General features: G+C 58.7%; 1 protein-coding gene across 1 annotated transcript in view; it reads left to right on the top strand.

The window, feature by feature from the left end:
• The first annotated feature begins 4,671 nt into the window (after positions 1-4,671).
• SDK2 (sidekick cell adhesion molecule 2) overlaps positions 4,672-23,633 on the top strand; it is a 127,278-nt gene continuing 108,316 nt past the window's right edge. Inside the window, exons 1-2 of the mRNA XM_036339474.1 lie at positions 4,672-4,816; positions 15,471-15,630. Of these exons, the coding sequence (XP_036195367.1) occupies positions 4,672-4,816; positions 15,471-15,630 (305 nt within the window). The remainder of the gene's footprint in view (positions 4,817-15,470; positions 15,631-23,633) is intronic.

The raw sequence follows: 23,633 nt of genomic DNA on the forward strand, positions 1-23,633 counted from the left end.
CCGGCGGCCGATGGCCAGTGTGGGGCTGACAGTTTGGTGCCATCGGATTCATCAACAGTGGGTGACTCTCACACCGTGCCCCCTCCTCCCATGAGGCTCCCTGACTGCCCGCCCCACCCTCGGCCGCGCTGCTCTGTCCCCCGGGCCCACGGCACCCGGCTCCCACACCTGCCGTTCGCTGTGCTGTGGGACGCCTCGCACCATTAGTCATCCCTTCCCAGGTGAATGCTATCTCTCCTGCCAGCTTGCAGGGCCTGGGGTAGGGCCGTGCCGTTGCCTCTGTGTGTGCCAGCCCTGGCCCACAATTGGCGTTCACTGGCCGGGAAAGGTTGACCTGGTGAGTCATGACCTTGAGACTGTGCTGGGGTCCTTCATCCCTTCCTCCTCAAGAGTCATTCAGGACCATCTCGGAGTTGTCTGTCTCCGTGAACTGTGTTTGACTCTCTTCCAAGGGAACAAAATAGACTAGATCTGGGGGAGGGGGGAGGCCTGGAGAGGGAGCTTGGGCTGATCCTAGCTCTCAAACAAGACCCAGTCCAGCCTCTCTCTCTCTCTCTCTCTCTCTCTCTCAATGACATCCAGGGCCTCTCCTCCACCCTCAGAATGACATCCAAGCTCCCTCACACAAATGATCAGCCCTTTATTCTCTGGGACCCCTGACACTCACCACTCATTCATTCAAAGACCAGGAACTGCCCTTGGAGAGGACTGTGCCTTTTCTCCTTTATTCTTTGCTGCAGTTCCAGTCTCTTTCTCCTCAAATGAGGAGACCAGCTCAAAGGGGTTTGCCCAAGGTCGTGCCGCTCCTAACGGAGGAAGCCAGGGCTGAGTCCACATTCATCCCGTGCTCCCATGGCCGCTGTGCCCCCACCCCCGTCTCCCGCCTTGCCGCCCACCCCCCTCGCACCCTCTGTCCCCATCCAGCTGACGTGCCCGACATTCCCAGAAGCCACTGTTCTCGGGATTCCTGGCTCTTGCACCGACGGCACCTGCTGCCCGAGAGTTCTCCTGATGCAGGTCCTCCTCCCCCTTCAAAACCCTGCCGGGGCCCCTTCCCGGACGGTTGCTGCGGGCCGCGAACTTCACCTGCGCCGTAGGCCTGAAGTGTCGTGGGATTCGCTGTGTTGTGTGTTCACCCCACTGCCGATGGGGCTCATCCATCCCCTGCGAGCCTGTGAGCAACCGGGGGGCACATACTAGGTGCTCGAAAGGCCTTTGCGGAATAGTGGGTTGAGCTTTGAATGAGTGAAGGAGGCGTGAGATGCAAGAGCGTGTGTGGGAGATGGGAGTCCAGGGCACCAGAACTCTCGGGGGAAGTGGAGGCCTCTGTGGCAGACGGGGATGGGGGAGCCAGTGAAAGCAGAGAAGGGGCAGGTTTGAGGACAGGAGGGGGGTTCATGCAGGGCCGATGCCGTGTGCTGGTTTGAGGGGAAGGGGCCCCCAGAGAGTTGAGGAGAGGCGGCAGGGATGGCGGGAGGTCAGGAGGGCCAGCTGCCCCTCCACTACCCATCCCCGTGAGCCCCTTGCACGCCCTTTCCCTCACTCCATCTTGCCTTCTCATTCATCCTTTTGACGAACTCGCATGGGGGCGTTTTGGGGCCACATGTTTCATCCCTTGTCACCAGCCAAACAGCCCTATTATATTAATTTATTGTCCTTTCCAGTAACTGGTAGCCTTCCTGTAAACTCCCATTTCCCACGCCGGGCATGTTACTGCCAGGCCACGGCTCCCAGACCATGGCTGCCCGGGCCTGGCTGTGGCCGGCCAGGGAGCAGAGGTCTCCCGGGACTCTCCTGGCCTTAGCCCTGTGAGGGTGGCCCTTGTAGGAGTTCCCCAGGGGGGCCCTCCTGGGTTTCACTACGGGTGATGAGACCCTTAACTCCCTGGGCTCCTCGCCTCAAATGCCATCTCCTCCTTAGCCCCAGGTGCCCTGGGGGAGGATGGGCAGAGATGAGCCTGACTATGACCTACAGGGAAACTGAGGCTTTGGAGAATTAGCCTGGCTGCCCAAGGTCACCAGGTCCTGGGGGACCTGGTGTGTGGAATGGTTGGGTCTCTTGTTAGCTCAACCCTGTGCTGTGTGTGATGGTTTGGCCTCTGCTGAGGACCTGGGCCTGACCTTTCCCCTGCGACCCCGGGCAGGCCCACCTCCCTGGGAATAGTGTGGTCACTCTAGGTCCGGGAGGTGGGCTCTGGGTTGAGGACAGAGTGGCAGAGATGGCTCTTGGTCGTTCCAAGTCACTTCACACGTTACATGTGGACTTTGGAGACAGACAGCCCTGTAATCAAATCTCAGTGTCTACTCTGGGCTCAGTCACTTCAGGACTTGGAGCCCCAGTTTTTCTATCTGTACAATGGGACAGTCGTACCTACCTGGGCTCGGGGATTCACACCAAGACGCCTGGCCCTAGAACCATGGACAGAGGCCGTGCCCTAGGGTTGTGGGATCCTGGTTGGGGGTCCAGGGGAGTGGGCCAGGGAGGAGGGGACGGTAAGTGTGCGACTCCCAGATCACTGCCTCTGGATGGGGGTGCCCGTGTAGGCAAAGGAGGAGCACCGGGAACGTGTCACCCACTTCTCGAGCCTGTGGAAGTTACGCATCCTGCCCACCGCCATGCCCCGGGCACCGGGAGGGGCAGGGACCTGGGTTCTGGGAAGGAGGAGACCACAGAGAGAGAAGGGGGTGTGCACACGTGCAGGAGTGGGTGGCGGAGGGGCCACGCTGCTCTGCTTCCCAGAAAGGCTTGGCTTCTGGGGAATGAATTGGAAATGGCCTTGCAGGGCCATCCGTCACACCGGTGCCTCCTGCCAACCTGCCAATCCTGCCGCCCTGTGCTCCCAGCCTTGGGGATGTTGTCAGTCCCCATTAGCTGCCTGGGGCCCCGCTGGCTGCATAGAGGCTGGCACATGTCGCCCTGGGGCCAGGGAGGGCGCGGTGAGGAAGTGACAGGGAAATGGGAAGTGATCGGCCGGGGACAGGTTAGGGATTGTCACAGAGCCTCCTGGATGGAAACAAGGACGTCCTTTAACTGGGGCCTTCGTTCAGCACTTGCTCCTGCTCCGTGCGGGAGACGAGAGGGCTGTGCCCAGGAGGGACCCGGGTCCTCCGACAGCTTAGAGTCCGTGGGGCATTAGAAGTCGGGGGGTCGCACAGGGGCTACTGGTGCCACAGTAGATGTGTGTGTGGCTCGGGGAGCCCAGAGGGGGGGTTCTAGCTTCTCCGGGGGGAAGCTTCAGGGGCTACTGGTGCGACAGTAGATGTGTGTGTGGCTCGGGGAGCCCAGAGGGGGGGTTCTAGCTTCTCCTGGGGGGGCGGCTGTGAACCCTTCGTGGAGGAGGAACGGTCTTTGCTCAGTGCGGGCTTTGGTGAGGGGCTCGGTGCGTTTCCCAGGGCTGCGGAGCCACGTACCACCAACTGGTGACTAAAGCTGAGCCCTGATTGGGTGGTTCGGTTGGTTGGAGCATCATCATGTACACCAGATGATTGAGGGTTCAATTCCAGTCAGGGCACATACCTAGGTTATGGGTTCAGTCCCCTGGTTGGGTGCATATGGGAGGCAACCAATTGATGTTTCTCTCTCTCACTCTCTTTTCCTCTCTCTAAAACCAATAAACATACCCTCAGATGAGGATTTTTCTAAAAAACACCACAATTTGCCAAAAAGCAAACCAAACCAGAAAACACCAGAAATGTCCTGTCTCAGTCCTGGAGTCCAGGAGTCCGAAATCGAGGCATCAGCAGAGCCGGGCTCTCTCGGGAGGCCTGGGGGGAGCCCTTGCTTCCCTCCCCCGTTCCTGGCGTGGTCCGCAGTCCTGGGTGCCCCTGGCCCGCAGACGCACCACTCCAGCCTCTGCCTCTGTCGTCACACGGCCGTGTTCTCCTTGTGTCCATCACACTAGGTGAGGGCCGGCTCTCGTGGCCTCATCTTAACGTGATCACATCTGCAGAGACCTGTCTCCCAACAAGGTCGTAGTCTCACATTTCCCAGGGTTCAGACTCTGATCTCCTGGGGGGACCCATTTCAACCCACAGCAGGGGGTGTAGCAGGAATCCAGGGAGAACACCCTGAGGCACCCCAACATCACCCCTTTGAGCAGGGCAGCGGGGGCTTTCTTGGGGGAAGAAGCTTTTGTAGCATAAGCTGGGCAACCCCAGGAAGGACCTGGGTGGAAGCTAGACTTGGAAGAGGGTGGTGGACACCTGTTAAGCCTTGTGCCCATTTTATGGATGGGCAAAATGAGGCCAAGAGCTATCAAGTGGGACAGGGTGCCTTGGTATCAGGAAAGCTGGGCTCCAGTCCTCCCTTAAACTCCTCAGCCTCAGTTTCCTTATCTGTCAACCAAACGGGTGGATTGGGTGATGCCTCAAGGGGCTTGGAGCCTGTGAGAGGCTAAGGGCGTTCATGTGTCTGGGGCAGAGCTGGGCGGGGCCGGCCTGCAGCCCAGGGCTTTGTCTGAGCAGCTGTTTCCCCCTCACCCCACACACAGGGGGGCTGGGGACCAGGAGCGTGAACCCGTCACGGTGGGAACTGCAGCCCCGTGGAGATGCTCTCGGGAAACCTGGCCCGTCTCTCATTGCTATGAATTTCCCTGGGTCTCGGGTTCTCTCAGTGGCCTCCAGGCCCGGGCTCCTCCGGAGAGGCTGGGAGCCCCACTTACATCTGGGGGACATGGCATCGAGTGAGAAAACAGAGGCCGCTGACCTGGAGGATAAGATCAGGGCTCAGCAGCGGAGCACAGAAACCATCGCCTTCCTGGCAGCCCTCTCACGCCCAACAGATGGGCTCCGGGTCTGCAAAGCGACAGAAGGCAGAGGTGGGCGGGAGACCCTGCTGGTCCCGTGCAAGGATAACAAACGAACGCAGCCCCTTCATCGGGCTCCCTCCGCTTCCACAGCAGCCCGCCAGGCTGCCGTCGGAAAAGCCACCTGCCACCCGGCCCTGTGAGCGGGGCAGCCGGGCCAGGGCCAGGAGGGCAGCGGGGCAGCCGCAGCCTGGGATGGGGAGGTCAGGACAGCCTGCAGCTCACCCTCACACACCTCCTGCCACCTTTGCACCAGGGACAACCCGTGCTGCCTCCTCCCTCTCACATCCTCAGAGCTCACACTCCGGGCTGGCCTTTGATGACAGTGGATTGTGCGGGAAGAGCCAGAAAACGAACTCTCGCTGCTCACCCCCAAGTCCACCAGGCACGTCCCGGTTATGGGACCTTGGCAGTGACTCAGCCCTGCCAGTGCCCCCCCACCCGCTCTGTACCAGGGGGGCCGTTAATAGTTCCCACCCCACCCGCAGCATTGCTGTGGGGCCAGAATGAGAGGCGAGCGCAGGCCGGGCACGGAGACCCGCGTGGTGAGCGCTCCTGCTGTGAATTTCCCTGGGTCTCGGCCTCTCTCAGGCCCCCCAGTATCCGCTGCCAGGCCCAGCAGCCAACGTGGAGCCCCTAGGCGAGTGGCTACCCGTCACCTGTGAAGTGGGGGTTAACGTAAGGGGTCCCGGTTACTACTGTGCCCACATCCTCTGGGGAGAAGAGAAGCGGGTTCCTGTGGAGACAGGGGCACCTGCCAATGAGAGAGACCCAGAAGCCTTTCTAACAGGAGGAGCCAGAGACCGGCACCTGCGCTTGGTCAGAAACGGGCAAAGGGCTTGTCCCTGGTGGGCCTTCTCTGACAGAGGACGAATGCCAGGAAAGGCCAGGACGGCGGCCTGGGCAGAGGCTGAGCCCGGTGTCCGCGGGGACAAGGGCCTGTTTCCCTTCAGGTTGGGCACAGCCCCCAGGGGGTGGGGGGTGACACAGGAAAAGAGGGTGGCACGTGTTCCCCTGCGAGTGGCTGGGGAGGGGCCGCTCGTGCAGCCAGCGGGCGTGTGCGGGCCTCCGTGTATAACCAGCTTGTAAATGGCTCGGGGCCTGTCGCCGCCGAAGGGCCGTCGGCCGCGTGGTGTTATTATTTATGATGAAACGCAGAGGTGCCTGCCGGGGACGGGATGGGCTGAGCGCTGTGCGGCTGGACGGCAAATTGAACTCCAATTTTCTGCTCCGCAGTGTTTGTTACCCGCCGCAAAGCGCCCGCGCCGGCCACCCGCCCATGAACGCGTGTTCCTCTTCGTGGCGGCTCCATCTCTCAGCCTCTGGGGGCAGGTGGGGCCTTGGCTTTCCCCTCCCACCCAGGCCCACCCGGATGCCTCCCCTGGGATCCAAACACAGCCCACCCGAGAGGGGATCAGAGGCCCCGCGGGGAGGCAGGCAGCCCCGGGTTCGAAACCCAGCTCTGCCTCCAGGGCGACCCCGCGCCTCTGCCCTCTGAGCTTCAGGAGAGAGAAACAAAGGGCAGTCATCACAGTGACTCTCCCCCAAGGTGGCCGGGAGCATGAAATGGGAATACGCAGGGGGCTTGGAAGGCACTGTGCCTTCACAGACAGCTTTCTCTTCCCTTCTCCCGAGCTGAGTGAGCAGCCCGCCCTGGTGCCTGGGAAGGGGGTGGCAGGCAGGATTCGGGGGAAGCCACTGCAGTGGGGGGGTCCCCTTGTGGGGGGCGTGATGAGGCCGAGCGCGGACCCCCGCACAGGCCCGCTGTCCAGCTCAGCTCCCTTGGATGCGTAATAGGAAATGGGGTAACAGGGATGCATTCCACCCAGTACAGGCATCAGGCAGTCTCGCCCGGGAGTGGACTTATTGTCACCCCGTAGCTTTCACATTGGACCTCACCGTCATTCATTCATTCATTCATCCGTTCCTTCATTTCTGAGCATCTTCTCTGCCTCAGACTCTGTGTCCAGTGCTCCACTCCACTCACCATGTCGCCATTGGCCATGGGGGACACTAGAGACGCCCAGTGTGGGTTCCTGGAAGCAGCCGTGGGCCTGGCCGTCCCTTCTCTCAGCATCTCCCGGCTGTGGGAGGCGGGTGCTTCTCTGGTACCAGAGCTGGTAGTGGCACCCAGCGATGCAGGAGCTCACCTGCCGAGGGGTCTTTAGAGAATCACCTGGAAGGATGTCGGACAGCAGGTGGGACCAGGCCTGGCGAGGCAGCTGAGCCCCCACGCTGGTCAGGGGCCTCCGGGCCCAGCTGGAAACAGGAGAATCCAAGCACATGTCCCACCGTGGGGTCACCGAGGAGAAGGCGAGTGACACCCACACAGCGTCATGGAGCTCCTGGGAGGAATTCCAGGAGGCAGTGAAACCGTTCTCATCGCCGTTTTTACAACTCAGGTGACTCTGAATACACTAAAGTGACGACAGCCGCCGTTAGGCCAAAACACTCTAACCAGTGGCATAGGTTCTATCTCCGAACCCTCCGTCGGAAACGCGAGAAAGGGCTCCCTCACTCCGTTAGCAGCAAAACAACCCCCTGGGAAATGAGGACCATCCTTGTTCCACTCGAGGCTGGTGTTGTGGCTTTCCTTATCTGTGAGGTCCAGGCCAGAGGGCTTTCCTTACCTGTGAGGTCCAGGCCTGAGGCCCTGGCTGGGAGACGGGCTTGCAGAGGACGGCGGGGGGGGGGGGGGGGGGGGGGTAAGACAGCTGCCTCGTGTGGGCTCCTGGTGCCAGCACTGGTCCTCGCACTCACTCCTCTCCCTGGGCCCTGCTCTCCCATTTCTCAGCTGAGGAGGCTGAGACGTGGAGAGGTTACAGGGGTGCCTGGGGCCCCCTAGCTGGTGAGGGGCTGAGCCTGGATTTGAACCCGGGCGGCCCCCTTCCAGGGCCCAGCCCACACCACCTCTCAGATCTTGCAGCATCAGAGCTGGAAGGGGACGTCGAGAGTCCCTGGGAATGTCTGCCCCCAAGAGGGAAGCGACCTGGCCAAGGTCAACAGCAAGGTCATTTGTCCACCTTTGTGGGTGTTACTTGGCCTGTGGCTGCACCACTCCAGTCTCTGCCCACATTGTCACGTGGCCGTCTCTGTGTTTCTGTTCCTGTGTCTCCCCTCCTTCTATAAAGACACCAGCCACACAGGGCCTCCTACTCCCAGATGACCTCATCTTAACTATTTACATCTACAGTGACCCTGTTTCCCAATAGAGTCTCATTCCGCGGTTCCAGGAAGGACATGAATGGCGGGCGAGGGGACACCATTCAACCCAGTCCAGGCATCCACAGTCTTGCCCGGGAGTGGACTTTATTGTCACCCCTTAGCTTTCACATTGGACCTCACCGTCATCCATTCATTCATTCACTCGTTCATTCATTTCTGAGCATCTTCTTTGCCTCAGACTCTGCGTCCAGAGCTGAGGCAGGAGAAACCCAGGAGGCATCATCCTAGACCCGTGGTCTCTGCCAGCTTCGTTCTGTTCTGTGACTCTTTGGCTGGACGTACAATGGGCTGAGTAGCCTGGGTGGTGGGCTTGGGTCCCACACCCCACCTTCCCTAGGCTGGGCCCCTCCTCCCCACTCACCATTCCCCGGGGCCGTGTCGGGACTTGGTTGTGCTGGCTGCCCTGCTGGCTGAGCCCCCCTAATCAGATTAGATGTGTATTCAAACAAATTGATGATCCGTTCCATTTAGATGCTCTTTGAACACGCTTTTCTGAGTGAGAAATCCATTCGGCAGCAGCTGCGGAGGCCGCGGCATAATTGATTGCCACCCCCTCCCAGGCCCCCCGACGTCAGAGGTGCCCGGCTCCTGAAGGTCACTGGCGATGATCAGATTAAGGAGGGCGAGAGCCTTCCTTCTTGGCTAATGAAGCACTTGGCATGCAGGCAGCACCCGGGCTGAGCAGGGCCAGGCATCTGCCGGGAGACAGGGAAGGAGCATAAATTAGCATCTCATTTGTGGGCGCAGAGAGGAGGCGGGAAGCAGGCTCTGAGAACTGAAGGGCGAGGGGCTGCCATGCCCTGGCTCCGTGGGGCTTGGCCAGGTCGGGGGGCTGGAAGGGAGAGGGGACCAGCCCTGGGCCCTGTGGTCCTTATCAGGCCCAAGGGTGCCTGCTGGCATCCGCTCTGTGTGTGCTCCCAGCGCATTTCCTCTGGAGGGTGGGGGCTGGGACAGGGCCCACAGGGCTCTCTCCCCAAGCCCCTGCCATGCATAGGCCTCCACCTCCTCACAGGGTGGCTCCGAGATGCAGGAAACCAATCATCACACACCCTGCCCCATCTCCCCGCCTCTTCCCCACGCGATCACCTCCAAAGGTCTCATGGCGGGACCAGCACCCAGTGGGTGCCAAGCACAGAGCTCCGGACTTGACATCCCTTAGCTCACTTGGTCCTCCCAGCGGCCTCTGGGGCGGGGGGTGGAAGCTATTGGTTACTCTGCTCAAGGTCAAACGTGAGTGGGCATAGGAACTGGGATTTAAACCCTGCTTCTCTCTCCCACTGGGACCTTCGAGCCAGACCCCTGGGAAAGGGTGGCTCCTGGAGGCTTCCGTGCAGAGCAGGGCTGTGGGACGGGGCCCGGCTCGGCCTCCCCTTTGCTGGCCCCTCACCCCGCAGCTGCTCACCTCCACACCGCCCGTCCTCCTCCACTCCTGCGCTTCTCGTCCTGCGCCCACGAGCCCATCCCTCGGAAACCCCCACCCCAGGTGGACTGGTCTCTCCCGGGATATTCAGCTGATGGTCAGGACTCGTCCCCAGCCAGCTCACCCGTCACCCTCACCCCCCGATCTGTTCTGGGGCCCTGGCATTGGAAGCTTCCCTGAGACCTGTTCCCTCTGACCTGGGCCCCACCTGCTCAGGTCTGAGGCCAGCCAGCTCCGGGGGGGACCGGGTAGGAGGCAGCTCCAGGAGGGACCAGGGTAGGAGGAGGTCAGCTCCAGGAGGGACCAGGGTAGGGGGCAGCTCCAGGAGGGACCGGGGTAGGAGGAGGTCAGCTCCAGGAGTGACCAGGGCAGGGGGCAGCTCCAGGAGCCCAGGCTTCCCACCAGTGACCAGATAGGTCGTGGTAGTCCCTGGCGTGGGGGTGGGGGGGAGCAGGGAAAATCCCACGCGTCCAGGCAAGTCCCAATGACTGAGCAGCCACAGTGAGCCAGGAGGAAGCTGCTAACAGAGAGGCTTTGAGGAGCTTCAGAGCTGGGAAGGGCTGTTGTCCGGGCCTAGTGCCCCTGGAAGCCAGCCCTGGAGGGCAGTGGACATCTTTAGGGCAATTAGGTGGCGGCCGGAGGTCTTCACCCTGGCTGGCACTCCAGGGTGGTGGCGGGGAGGAGTCCCAGGCCTGAGCTGGCTGGGAGAGGTGGGGGGGGGGGGGGTTTCCAGAGAAAGGTGGCATTGTTGTGCTGGGGGCTCAGGGAGGGGAGGGTGGATGTTGAGATAAGCTTCTCTATGGGGCCACTTAGCCTAGAGCCGGAGGGAAGGGTGACAGTGGGGTATTTATTGGGAATATCAAGGGAAAGGCAGGCAGGGGCACCCTGAACCGCTGTGGGAAATGAGAAGGAGGCCCCGACTGAGGCCTCTCGTCTGCCTCCAAAGCCGCTCTTCCTTCAGAGGGGCTCAGGCTCCAGTGGTCAGAGACCCCCAGCCCCGCCACGCCACACCCCTGTGCCCCACACACCCAGGAGGCCTGCCCTTCCTGTCGCCAGCAGGGCTGCCCCGTGACTGACTGCTCACCCTGCACACTCACATACGTGTATGCACATGTATGCACATGTATGCATTGCTCTGATGATGCATAAGCGTTCCCCTTATGCCTGTGGGGCACAGCATGAAAGTTACAAAAGGTGTAGAGTGAATGTGAGTCCCCACTCCCAGCCCTGTCCCCACCCCCAGCCCTGAGCCACCCCGCTCTCCTTAAAGCATAACGTAAACCCCCCAGAAAAAAAGTCGATGCTCTACAGGCAAATATCTTTTTGTGCTGGAAGCAAAAAGCACTTGTGCACAAGCGGCAGCCGATCACGCACCCCGTGCTGCACCTCGCTTTTCTTCACGTAACAGTGGTTCTCAAAAAGGGTTCCTGAGTCCACGCTGGAGGATTCTGTCGTCGGGAGGTGCAGCCATTTCTCTCACCGGCGCCGCCCTGACGGGCATGCGGGTGGCTTCTCACTCCTGGTGCTGCAGAGCGGAGAGCGCCTGGGAAACGCTTGCACGGGTGCCTCTGAGGAAGGTGAATTCCCTGCAGGCTGGGCGGGTTGGGGGAGGGGTGCAGTTGCCAAATTGTCCCTATGGATGTGGTACCCAGTGAGCGTCCCCCCGAGCTGTGTGGGAGCCCGCCCAGGCCTCCAGGGGCGGGCCAGCCGGGGTGTTATCACGCTTTCGGGTCCTGGCGAAAGCGGCGGGGAAAGCAGGTGTCTTCGGTGGGTTTCCATCTGCCTTTGGCTTATCGGGAGGCTCAGCCTCCCTGTACGTTTCGGAGTTATTTGTAATTCCTTTCTGGGAACTGTTCATATCCTTTGCCCATTTTTCTGTTGGTGTGTTTATCTCTTTCTTTTTGATTTATGGGCCTATTTTTTTATGCCAGGAAAACGAGCTCTTTGTCCATGATAAAAGTTGCAAATATTTCCCCCCAGTTTGTCATTGTGTCGCTTCTTTTTGTTTATGGGTCTTCTTTCCCCCCCACCCCCCACCCCATGCACAATTTTTATGTAGTTGAAGGCATCAATCTGTTTTACGACTTTCTGGAGTTTGTGTAGTACTTAGAAAGTGCTTGGCGAATCCTTCGCTTTGCCAAGATTATGTATTTTTAAGCCCCTGTGATTTTTTTTCTAGTTCTTTTAGAATTTATTTTTCATGTTTAAAACATTGATCCATCTAGCGTTTATTTTGAGGTGAAGTGTGAGGAAGAGATGCAACGGTTTTTTTTCCCTCCCAAATGGCTCTTTAGCTGTTCCGGGGCCATTTGTTGAATGATCGAACTTTCCCCCGCAGACTCGAAATCCTACACTCATCCAGGAGATCACGCCATATGGACGGGAGTCTGTTTCTAGACTTTGCAGTCCGTTGCTTCCTCCGTCTACTTGTACACGAACACGCTGTTTTAATTATTGCAGCTTTAGAATATGGTTCCGTGTCTGTACTGGGGCCGCTGCTTACCATTCCTTTTCAGAGTTTTCTTGGCTGTTCCTTTCGGTTTGCTGTTTGTTTTTCTTTTCCAACGTGAACTTCAGAATCGCTTTGTCTAGTTGAAAGAAAGTCCATCCTGTGTGTGTTTCCAGAGTGAGGACACGTGGAAAGAGAATGGCAGCTGTGGCGCGTTGATTCTTTCCACCCACGATTCTCCTCCATCCTCGGGGTCCCCTACCCACCGTGGTGGCGGCAAGTAGGGCTGCTGTGAGCCCCTGCACAGGTCTACACTGCACAACCCAGGACTCAGGCCGAGAGGAGCTGGACCCGCCAACAGGGTCTGAGCCCCTCTCAGGGGCAGTCTGTCTGATGGCATATCCGACCGATAGTAGTAGTGGCCACCGGTGCCAGGTACTTCTCTGTGCACTTTGTCAATTGATTACTTCTCACAGCAGTTTACAACTAAGGGAACTGAGGTGCAAAAAGGTTAAGAAACGTGTCCAAGGTCAACAATCTGTGCTACCCACCTGTGCATTCCTGGCGCAGAAATCTGTTCCTGCCGTAAACACACACGCACGCACATGCCCAAACATACACACAGACATACATATACAGGCACACAGACATACACACAGACGTAGCTATACAGCAGTCACAGATGCAGAAGAGAAGTTGAATCTCTTCCTCACACTTTACCTCAAAATAAATGCTAGATGGCACACACCGGTGCACACAGATGCAGACACGCCCACATGCATACACAGATGCACACAGACACACACGTACACACACCGCTATGCCTACCCGTGTGCTCTTACCATCAGTGTCTCCCCTGCCACACACACCCTCCCAGTCCCCCTGCCGTCTCCTGCTTTGGGGCTAGGGGGCCCATCAAGGGAAACCAGCTGCCTGACTCCCCACCAGGGCTCTCATTCCTGTGTAGGGCCTCCCTCCCGTCCCTGCACCCTGTGAGGATAACGAGGGATGAGGGAAGCTGCACGCCCCGCAGGGTCTCAGGAAGGCTTAGCCACACTCCTCTCCCTCTTCCCCCGCCTCATCGTCTCTGCAGCCACTGGAATCAACCCGTCCAAGCAAAAGCCATTCGGCTGCAGGCTGGCACCCCTGGGAGAGCCAGAGGAGCGAACTGGCAAATGCAGAGCTGGGAGCAAATTGCTCAGCAAGCGGTTGACAGAGGCCAGGGGGTCTGGGTGCCGAGCGCGGGCGTGCTTGTGTGCGTGCAAGCACATACCCCCCCCCCCCCACACACACACACACACACTCGCGCACACACACCCCGGCTGTGCTGGGTCTGAGTCAGCCCCACATCCAAGGGTCTGAATCACTCTGGGGCTGGGAATGTTATTGTTTTAAAACAAACGAGTGATGACAGGAACTAACAGAGGGTTTTTAAAAACGCGATTCCAAGGGCTCTTGAAAGCTGCTGGAGAATATGAATGAGTCTTTGAAGTGAGAATGTGCCCATTTGTTAAACGGAGAGCAGAGCAGAGCTGGAGGCTTCCACAGCAGGCAGGCGGGCAGAGAATCGTGTGCGTGTGTGTGCGTGTGTGTGTGTGAGTGTATGTGCGTGTGTGTGTGTGTATGTGTGTGTGTGTGTGTTTTCTGGGCAAAGGCATGCCTGTCTGCCTCTCCACAGAGGTGGGCTGGGACCCCAGAAACCAGGGACCAGGGGATGCTGCCACTGCCCTGAGTACACGCACCTTTCCAATGGCTTGCAAAGCAATGTGCTGACATGACTGTTGTTAGAGTGACGGAGAGATGTGCGCGTAAGCAGCATCGGATCAATCTGAGGCTGAAGCATCAGCGGTCACGCGGAGACCGTGGTCCAGGTGGCCTTCTGGCAGGTCTGCACTTTCTCCTCCAGCCGCCTTCGGTCCTCCCAGTCTGCCTCCCGTGGCCCCCACAGTGAGGGTCCGCAGCACGGATGGGGCTCAAGAGAGACTCCCCCAAACCCTCGCAAGCTACACACTCATAGCTTGAGGCCTTGGGCTTGGGGTGGGGGTGCTAAGCAGCCTGGGCCCCAAACATGCTTGATGGTTTCACTTGAGTCCAGAGTGAGGCCTTGACACAAATCCTGGGCTTGCTGACCATGGATGCCGATGCTGGTTGACTCTGAGGGTGGGAGGATGGACTTGGGGTCCAGGGCTCCGGGCCTCACTGATGCTCCCAGGGGTCAGCCTGCCATGGGGAGGGGCCCAGCTTCTCCACGCCCAGCGGGCTGACCAGTCTCTCCCAGCGGCACGTCGCTTTACTCCCTCCAGCCTTGGAGTCACCTGCTCCCTGCCACTGTCTTCCTTTGCTTGAGTCCATTTCTTAGGCAAAAAAAAAAGCGTCTTATGGTTTCTACCCTCTGAGCTCACCGAGAAGAGTCCGTTCCAGGCCAGAGCATGCCTGGGGCACCAGCCGGCACTGCATGGCAGCCCCTCCCTGACAGGGACCTCACACGTTTGTTTGAGGAAAGAAGTGAACATTTGCAGAGCATCTACTCCAGCATTTTCAGTTATTATTTCCTTTCATCCTTACGGCCTCCAGGTGCCTGTTTCTCTCCTGGTGCCTCGTGACGGAGAAACTGAGACTCAGAAAAGTGAATACGTACTTGTCCACGCCCAGGCAGATGACGGGAGGGTGAGCGCAGGCAGGGTGTGGGTGCTGGGACCATCCACCATTGACCTGGAGGACCGGACGCCCAAGGCCCACCCTGCCAGCAGCTTCCTGTCTGGCTCTGAGTGACGGGGAAGGTGCTGGGCTCAGTCTGGCTCGCCTGCACCTGCGCGGGTTTCTAACCCGGGTCTGAGAGGAGGGTTTTGATCCTGCCTGGTCGTGGGGTTGCGTGCGGAGTGCATGAGCGTCGTTAAAGCATCTCGAACAGCCCAGAATCTAGCGGGCGCTTTCGTCCTTGTTGGTCCAGATGTTGGCTTCTCCCTCGACCCCTCCCCATCCCCAAAGGGCAGGCGGGCTCCGTGATGGGCATGGAGGCCCTCCCCCGCCCCCCATCTCTCCCTGTACTTTTGTCAACTCCTTGCCTATGTCACTGCCCCTCCATCCCACTGGCCAGGAGGGCAGGAAGGCCTCAGTGGTCCCCTGGCGGTCGGGACCTGGAGTGCACTGTGTTCTCTGAGGGGAGCGTGGGGGCTCACGCGTGGCTGGGCTGACCGAGTCAGGTCGGGAGGTGAGCGTGACTGCAGAGAGGCGCAGCAATCCCCAGGCCCGCACCCGCAGCCCGGGCGGTGGCGCTTCCTCTGTCCAGGGAGCTGACCTGGCATAGGAACGCGGAGGTCGGGGCAGGCGGGCGCAGGGTCAGGGATGGGAGGATCGAGCAGCCTGGCAGTGGAGGGGGTCCCCCAGGTGGGCCCGACCCTGGATTCCCCTGAAGTCAGACTGGCCAAAGTTCAAGTCCTTCCCAGCCAAAATCCGCCGGGCAAGTTCCCTGGCTGCACCTGCTCCTCCGCCGAGGGGTGTTAGGGCTCTAAACACGCCACAGAATCAAGGTGAGCAAGCGATCACGTGGCTTTGTTCTCTGTCCCCCGCAGATGACGTGGCCCCCTATTTCAAGACGGAGCCGGTGCGGACGCAGGTGCACCTGGAGGGGAACCGACTGGTGCTCACCTGCATGGCCGAGGGCAGCTGGCCGCTGGAGTTCAAGTGGCTGCACAACAGCCGGGAGCTGACCAAGTTCTCCCTGGAATACAGGCAAGCGCCTGCCCCTACCTCCCTTCCCTTCCTCCCGCTGCCAGGGGCCTGCCATGCCCCGAAAGGGTGCCAGGTTGGGGACCTGGGCAGTTTGGGGGCGGGGACTCCTGATCCAGTGCAACTGGGAGGCTGGGCTGTCAGAATTGGGGGCCAAAGATGGCCCTGCCCAGGGGTGAGAAAACTGTGCCCTTCTGAGCCCACAGAGGGTGGCTGGGAGGTGGGCCAGGGTGCTGCCCGGACGGGTGGCCCATGCAGCAGTGGGTGGGCAGAGGCGGTGATGGGGGTGGTGGGGGTAGGGGTGCTCTCTACCAGCAGCGGGCTGTTGCCCTGGCTGTGAGCTGAGCCCTCTCTCTGCTCCCCACGGAGAAGAACCTATCTGGGGAACCAGAGGTGGGGCCTGGGTTCCATAGAGGGGTGCGGCCTGAGGCAACCTGGGTTAATAAGAGCACAGCTATTTGGGGGACCTGTTGAGGGGGGGCAAGGAGGTGGCTTGTCCAGGGTCTTCAGGTTATCTCCACTCCCTTCTTGTGGCCTCACCCTGAGCCCTGGGCTAGGCTGGCCCTCCCCTGCCAGGACGCTGCCAAGTGGGGACGAAGGAGAGGATGGATCTCAGACGAGGGTTTGTGGCTACCAGTAGAAGGTGTCCTGGAGGCAGCTACCCCAAGCCCAGCTGGCCTGCAGCCCTTCCCGGGAGCTCTCTCCGTCTTCCTCTCCTCCCCTCCTGTTGGCTCCCATCACTGGGGCTTTTCGATTAATCCCTGGCCTGATGTGTATAATTGGTTTTGTTGAGGAAACAAGATTGCCTTGCCCTGGGGATGTTGATACAAATCCGCCGCCGGGGACAGGAATGCAAATGAGAGGAGGGGTTAATTGCTTGAGGAGCTGTCCTTTCCGGAAAACTCTCCTTTTCTTCACACAGAGGGAGCCCAGGGCCCGGGGTGACTTCCAGGGTCCTCTGCCCCCACCCTGGCCTGCATGGCCCCTGGGTGTGGCCACTTTGGGAAAGGAGGGAGCAGGAGGGCCACCTTCCCCTCTGGGTGGTGAGAGGGGGACCAGGAAGCAGGAGGCCCCCATTGCTGGCCACTGGGGGCCTCCGGTCTCCAGGGTGCCCAAGAGGAGACTTGGGGACCCCCTCTGAGCAGCCCCTGCCAGGGTTTTTGGTTGGGGACCAGAGGCACTCCTGGCCACAGCCTGGCAGCACGGGGCAGTGTAGCAGCCCCTGTGAGGAGCCCCTGCCCCCTCTCGCGTGTTGGGCATACCTGAATGGCACACAGGTGGCACACCATGGGTATCAGTGGTGCCTGGAGCCTCCCAGCCCGCCCTTGACTGCCACCGGCCAAGAGCTGGAGGCAGGATCTAGGAGGGAAGTGGTTCTTTACCTGGTTCCCAGCTACTCTTTTGGTGCCTGGGAACTGTAAGGACCCGAGGGCGGGCACTACACGGAAGCCCGTTCCAGCTCAGTGTAAGGGTCAGACGTCCCAGCCACGGAATGGGCTTCCTTTGGAAACAGTAGGATGGTCACGATGATAATCCTGATCATTGGCAGCGAAGCAGAACTTACATGGCAGAGGTTCTGATGTGCACTCTGTGATCATGTCCTTTACTCCTGCAAGCAGTCCCGGGTTCCCCATTCTACAGATGAGTACACCGAGGCTTCGAGAGCTTAAGCAATGTCCCCAAGGTCAGACTGTTGAGCTGGGCTTTGACTAGCAGTCGTCTGAACCCCTGAGCGGGAGCTCTTTGCCACCCAGCACTGGTGAAGAAGGATCGCTTCCTTAAGGTGCACCCTCAGCCATCTCTCTGCTCACTGTGCTCTCCAAGTTCTAGAAAGCTCAGCAGGGGGAGAAGGCAAATAGGAGCTTGGTTGGGTGGAAGTTCCTCAGGGGGCACAAATGAGCTTCCACTAGGGCAGGGTGGGACCGTTTTTCCTGCCAAGGCCATTTAGATATTTATCACATCATTCATTGGCCGTACAGAATTATCAACTTAAAAATGAGCCTGCTGTAAAATTACCCTGATGCCTTTCAGGGCCAGACCAAATGATTTCACAGCCCCTTATACAGTCTGTGGGCCGGACGTTCCCCACCCCTACACTAGGGGGGCTCGTCCCCAGCCTCCTCACCCCAAGAGGGCTGGCTGAGGCGTGCTGATGGCCAGGCCTCCTGCGGGGGTCTACTCCAGGCCATAGGACACTGTGTGGCAGCCCCACACTGGAGCCCATGGTGGGAAAGGAGGGTGAGAGCAGTTAGCAGAGGGGGGGACAGAAGCCACTTGTGTCCCCTTCACCTCCTCTGCCCCCAGGGAGGGCCTGGCTCACAGCAGGTGCTTTTCCTTTCTTTCTCTTCTTCTAATTTTGCAAATTTTCTAATCTTAAAAAAACTGTAAGTGTAGCACCATAAATACCTGTATCCATTTTACCGTTCACCAACTGTTGAGAACTTACACCTGTGCTTTCTCTTCTCCCTCCGCACACACACATATGAATGTACTTTTTTGCTGAGTTGTTTAAGAATGAGTTGCTCCCGGCTGGTGTGGCTCAGTGATTGAGCTTTGACCCATAAACCAGGGTTTGATTCCCTGCCAGGGCTCATGCCTGGGTTGTGGGCTCGATCCCTAGTAGAGGATGTGCAGGAGGCAGCCGATTGATGATTCTCTCCTATCTTTGACTAGAGGCCCGGTGCACAAAATTCGTGCACGGGTAGGGTCCCTAGGCCTGGCCTGCAATCAGGACCAATCAGGTTCCTTGCCTCCCTGCCTCCTCCTTCCCTCACTCCCTCAGCACCCCGCCGCCGCCATGGTCGCCCGCCATGTTCCGCGCCGCCCCCTGGTGGTCAGTGCACATCATGGCCAATAATCGAACTCCTGGTCTCCCAGTTCAACTCCTGAGGGGGCACTTTGCATATTAGCCTTTTATATAGAGAGATGTTTCTATCTCTCCCTCTCCCTTCCTCTGTGAAATCAATAAAAACATTTTTTAAAAAGTAATGAGTTGCAGACATGATGTCCCTTTAATCCTGAGTAGGATTGCTAGGTATAAGCCATTCTTCTGAAGAGCCACCGTACAATTTTCACCCCAGAGAGACTTCACGTTGATACCGTGCTCCTAGCTCACACACGGCCCAGATTTCTCCATTTGTCCCACTTACGTCCTAAGTGGTTATTTTTAGTGTTGTTGTTTGCTACAGAATCTAACCCACGTGGCACTTAGCTGCCGTGTCTCTTAGACTTTAGACTCCTTAAATCCGGAACTGTTCCTCCTCCTTTATCCTCTTTCACAAGCGTTGACATTGAGAGTTCAGGTGGTTTTGTCCTTCAGTGTGGATTTGTGATGCCCAACCTTTTGGGCCAGAATGCGTCCTCTCATGGTTCATGCTTGAAGGCACCCATGTCATTTTGCCCCGTTATTGGTGACGGTAGATTTGCTTCAGCTGGTCAAGGTGGCGTCCACCGGATGTCTCCATCGTGAAAGTACTAAGGCGTGTTCCCCGCTCTGGCGGACAGCTTAAGACTGTGCGAAAAGTCTCCTCTCCAGGAATCTCCCATCCGGGTCCCGTAGCCACTGATGCGTCTTACCTGGGTCCGTTCTTACCGCCGCTTCCTGCGGTTGAGATAAGCAGATTTTCTATTTCCGTCATTGCTTTTCCTCCTAGGAGCTGGCATTCTTTTGTAAGGAAAGATCTGTGCTTTCTCACAATTTAGCGTCAGTATAAGCTCACGGATCATTGTTCCTCCTTGGTGTGTTCTAGCCCAGCCCTGTCCTTATTCACTTGGGCTCACACCGTCACCCAAACTTGGCCAGCGGGCTTCCTCCCACTGGGTGCTGGCTCCTTTGGACGTGTCCACATTGGACTTCTTGCTCTTCCTTGCCTTGTTGGCTCGACAACGTGTTGCCCATTCAGCTTTTAAATAAATTCATCCTGAAAAGCCCTTGCGTAGGAGGTCGGCCAGCTCCTCATCCTGCTCGCTGCTGAGGACTTCCTCGTCTCTCGCACATCCCTGGCGTCAGGTCAGGTGGCCATATCCAGTGTCCAGGCAGAAAGATGGCTGAACGCACTCAGATAGGGAGGGCTGCCGTAGTTTAGCTGTGTTTCCCACCCGGTCGCCAAAGGAAGAAGTTGTCCTGCATGTCCATCTCTGAAGGACTTTATCCGCAGTGGGGTCTGTAACAGATAGGGCTGTGTGTGTGTGTGTGTGTGTGTGTGTGTGTGTGTGTGACACGTCTGCACAAAGGAAATCCTGTGCATCTGCCCAAGCACCAGTGGCTGCGGCGAGCTTGTGGGTCCACAGCCACCCGTGGGGACTGGTGGGAGTAGATGGACTCTGAGCACGGGCCACCTGAGCGCGGTCACGCTGCCACCCCTCACGCGTCTGTGGCTCTGGCAGGATCACTTAGCCACCTGCCTTTGCTTCCTCGCCTGGGAATCAGGCACAGTCAGGCCTGCTTTAGAGGCTTAGCGGGAGGATTAAATGGTCTATGAGAGAGCCCCGTCCCTGGCGCAGCAGACATGCAATAGCTGGTCCCTGTTGGGATTAGGTAAGATGCCGGGCTTAGAGAAGAGTGGGGACTAATCCGGTAACAGACCCACCAGCTCTCACGTGCAGGTGAGCGGATCCGCTCCCAGGTGGTCACGGGAGCTCTGCACACCTGTGCCAGTGACTGCAGCCCAGGACCCTTCATAGAACTCCTCTTGCCCCTTGTTGGTGACGTGCTTTATCCATTTGGAAACCGGCCTTGAAATTCCAGTTTGGGGCTGTCACTGCTGGGGGTACCACTTGGGTACAAAACATTTAATTCTAAAAAGAGAGAGAGATTTATTTTCCAAGGTGGGTGGGATGGTGCCTGGGGAAACCCTCCCAAAGCTGTGGGCATCGTCCCCACTGCCCTCCGTGCCAGGTGGGACAGGCACACGGCCTCCCGGGACCAATGGTGTGTGCTGGGTGTAGGGGGAGGTTGGACACAATACTCAGTCAGAGATATTTGGTCTGATGTGTTTGTTAGAGAGTGTGTGTGTGTGGGGGGGGGGGGGGGTGTACGCTCAGTTCCTTCACAGTCTTGCATGCGTTTAATGGTTGTGAGCATGTGTCCGTGCAAAGCCTGTAGGTGTGTTTGTGTAACTTCCTGACTCTGTGAGACGGTCACTCACATAAGGGTCAGGCCCTCCGGGTCGCTGCTGGAGACTCTAGCGTCAGAACTGCCACCCCACACTCCCTCCTTGGCCCCCCACCCCCTCCCCACCCCTCCAGGGGCCATCACCCCACGTTGAACCAACTCAGCCTCAATGCATCCATGTCACCAGTCAGGGCGTGAGGCTGGGGACAACCCCACCTGCTCACGAGTGGGCAGGTCAGGCCGTGGCCATGGAGGAGGGAGGGGCGATGGATCATGACCACCTGCCCTTGTGACCACATCACGGCCAAGTCATCAACCAGATCATTTTGTCCCGCCCTGATAATGTCTTCTCCCATAATTATCCTCACACTTAAAACTAACTAGGAAAACCGATCAGCTAGGCAGACCTCCCCCCCCCCCCCCCGCACTCTCTCTCTCTCTCTCTCTCTCTCTCTCTCTCTCTCTCACACACACACACACACACACACACTCACACACACACACACACACACACACACACTCCCCCTCATAATCAGGGCGCACCCCCAAAGGAGGTTTATGGAGGGTCGCCGGCCGCCAGGTATCTTCATACATCATCTCACAGCAGCACCAGGAGGTGAGCGTTTATTACTCTCACTTGGCAAACGAGGGCCCGGAAGCTCAGAGAAGTTCCAGGACCTGCCTGGGGTCATCAACAGGGCGCCTGGCAGGTCCCAGAGAGACTGCCTGACCCGAGTGTGTTCTGTCCTCTCTCCACCCCTGTCATTCTGTGTCACTCTCCTGGCCCAAGAGTCCAGAAACCAGGGGCCTAGGGCACTTCTGAGGGGCCCACGTGAGGGTGTGAGACCAGCTGAGGCTGAGTCCTGCTCCCGGGGCCCCAGGCGGCCCCTGGCTGGCGTGGAAAAGAGCTGGTATTTGGAGGGGAAGACCAGGTGAGCCAGGCCGGGCGCCCAGGTCTCTCGGGGAACTGCACAGGCTCAGTGATGGGAGAAGAAAGCCCCAGGCATGACAGCCCTGGTGCGCAGCACAGAGCAGGGGACACAGACAAAGACAGTGCAGCCTTTGAAATTCTTCAGAGGCGAGGATGAAGGGAAACTCCCGGGCCAGCGGCTTTGTCTCTCGCTTATCCCCTGGCCTCCCCTCACAAGCGGGTAGAAGTGAGAGTGGGCGGCAGAGGCTGCAGAGGCAGACGTGGCTGGCTTCCCAGTGAGCACCGGAGCGCATGCCACGTGAGTGCCAGGAACCCCGCCAAGCTCTTACCGGCAGCCGTCCTGGGAGGCTGGTGCTATTATTATCTCTGCCTCCGAGCTGGGAGGCAGGGATCAGAGAGGTCCAGCAACTTGCACAAGGTCACACAGCCATACCAGGAGTCAGGTTCAGCCCGGATCTTTCAGACCCCAAGCCTGGGACCATCCCCTCCTCTGTATTCTTGCTGTGCTTGTCCTGTCCCGGGTCCATGGCACTGCCGGGGCTCGGCCTTCTGGGAATGGCCCAACCAGCCTTCTGAAGATCTGCAGAGGGGAGCGATCTGCAGCTAACACGCGAGACTTACCACGGGCCTTGCCCTGCTCTGCGTGCTTCACATACGTGAACTCGGATCACGGACACTCCCCTGCCGGCCACTTCCACTTACTCTCATTCTCTTTTTTACTAATTTTTAAAAATGTATTTTTATTGATTTCAGGGAGGAAGGGAGAGGGAGAGAGAGATAGGAACATCAAAGATGAGAATCATTGATCGGCTGCCTCCTGCACACCCCCTACTGGGCATGGAGCCCGCCACCCCAGCATGTGCCCTTGACTGGAGTCGAACCCAGGACCCTTCAGTCGCAGGCCAACGCTCTATCCACTGAGCCAAACCGGCAAGGGCTAGGCTCTCATTCTCCATCCCTGCACACCAACAACCCGCAGGGGCAGCAGCGGGGTGGCGAGGAGTGCGCGGCTGCGTGTCTGTCCCTACCCAAGGCCTGAAACCGCAGAACCCAGCGACAGTCAGGCCTTCCCCTCCACGAAGGAGATGCCGACATTTGCTCACAAGCAGTGAGCTTACGGGCCCCTCGAAGTTGGGGTAAGAGTGAAGAAGTGGAGGCAGGGACGAGCAGACGGGAGGGGCCAGCTGGCGCCCAGGGACGCCCAGGAAGCCGGGGAGATGGCACAAGACGACAGGGAGGACGGCGAATGCCAGGGAGAACATTCTGGGCTGCAGCCGCAGGTGGTGGGCAGTCCTTAGAGGATCTCAGTCAAGGGAGCTCAAGACCCCCATAACCTGGTCCCACCACCCCTCGTTCCAGCCTCCTCTCACCAACCCCCTTCGCTTGTGGGCTGAGCGATGCTCTTAGCTATTGGGTACCATCATGCTCACCTCTGCCTCTACCCGCACTGTCCTTACATCTTTGCTACATGATCCCCCAAGATTCAGCACCAAGATCCCCCCAAAATGAATCCCAGGCCTGCCCTGAATCACTGTAAGCCTTTAGGCAAATGACTGAACCTTCGCCACCCTTGGCAAGTCTATTAAATGGGAATAATAGAAATAGTAGCTGCCTCCAGGGGTCGAGTGTCACATGACACCAAGTATGCAGCAGGGTGTCTGGTTGTCGGAGCCTCTATAACTCGGAAGGTGGGTGGGAGCCCCCCTCCTCCTCCCAGCGGGCAGGCTCTGCCCAGCGCGGTCTCTCTGGCCACGTTCCCACCCTTCAGGCAGGTCCGGGCTCCTCTTCCTCCACGAAGCCAGGTCCCACCTGCCCGGCTCCCAGCCTCTCCGGAGGTTTACTCCAGTTCGGCCGCGGGCTTGGACGTCTTGTGTGGAAGTGGAAGGCTGCGGGTGAGAGCTGAGGTACCGGAATCGGTTGTGATGGGCATAAATTGAATTTTAATAGAGATGTACGTGGCGT

The sequence above is a fragment of the Myotis myotis genome, unplaced genomic scaffold (assembly GCF_014108235.1).
Source record: "Myotis myotis isolate mMyoMyo1 unplaced genomic scaffold, mMyoMyo1.p scaffold_m19_p_17, whole genome shotgun sequence".
NCBI lineage: Eukaryota > Metazoa > Chordata > Mammalia > Chiroptera > Vespertilionidae > Myotis > Myotis myotis.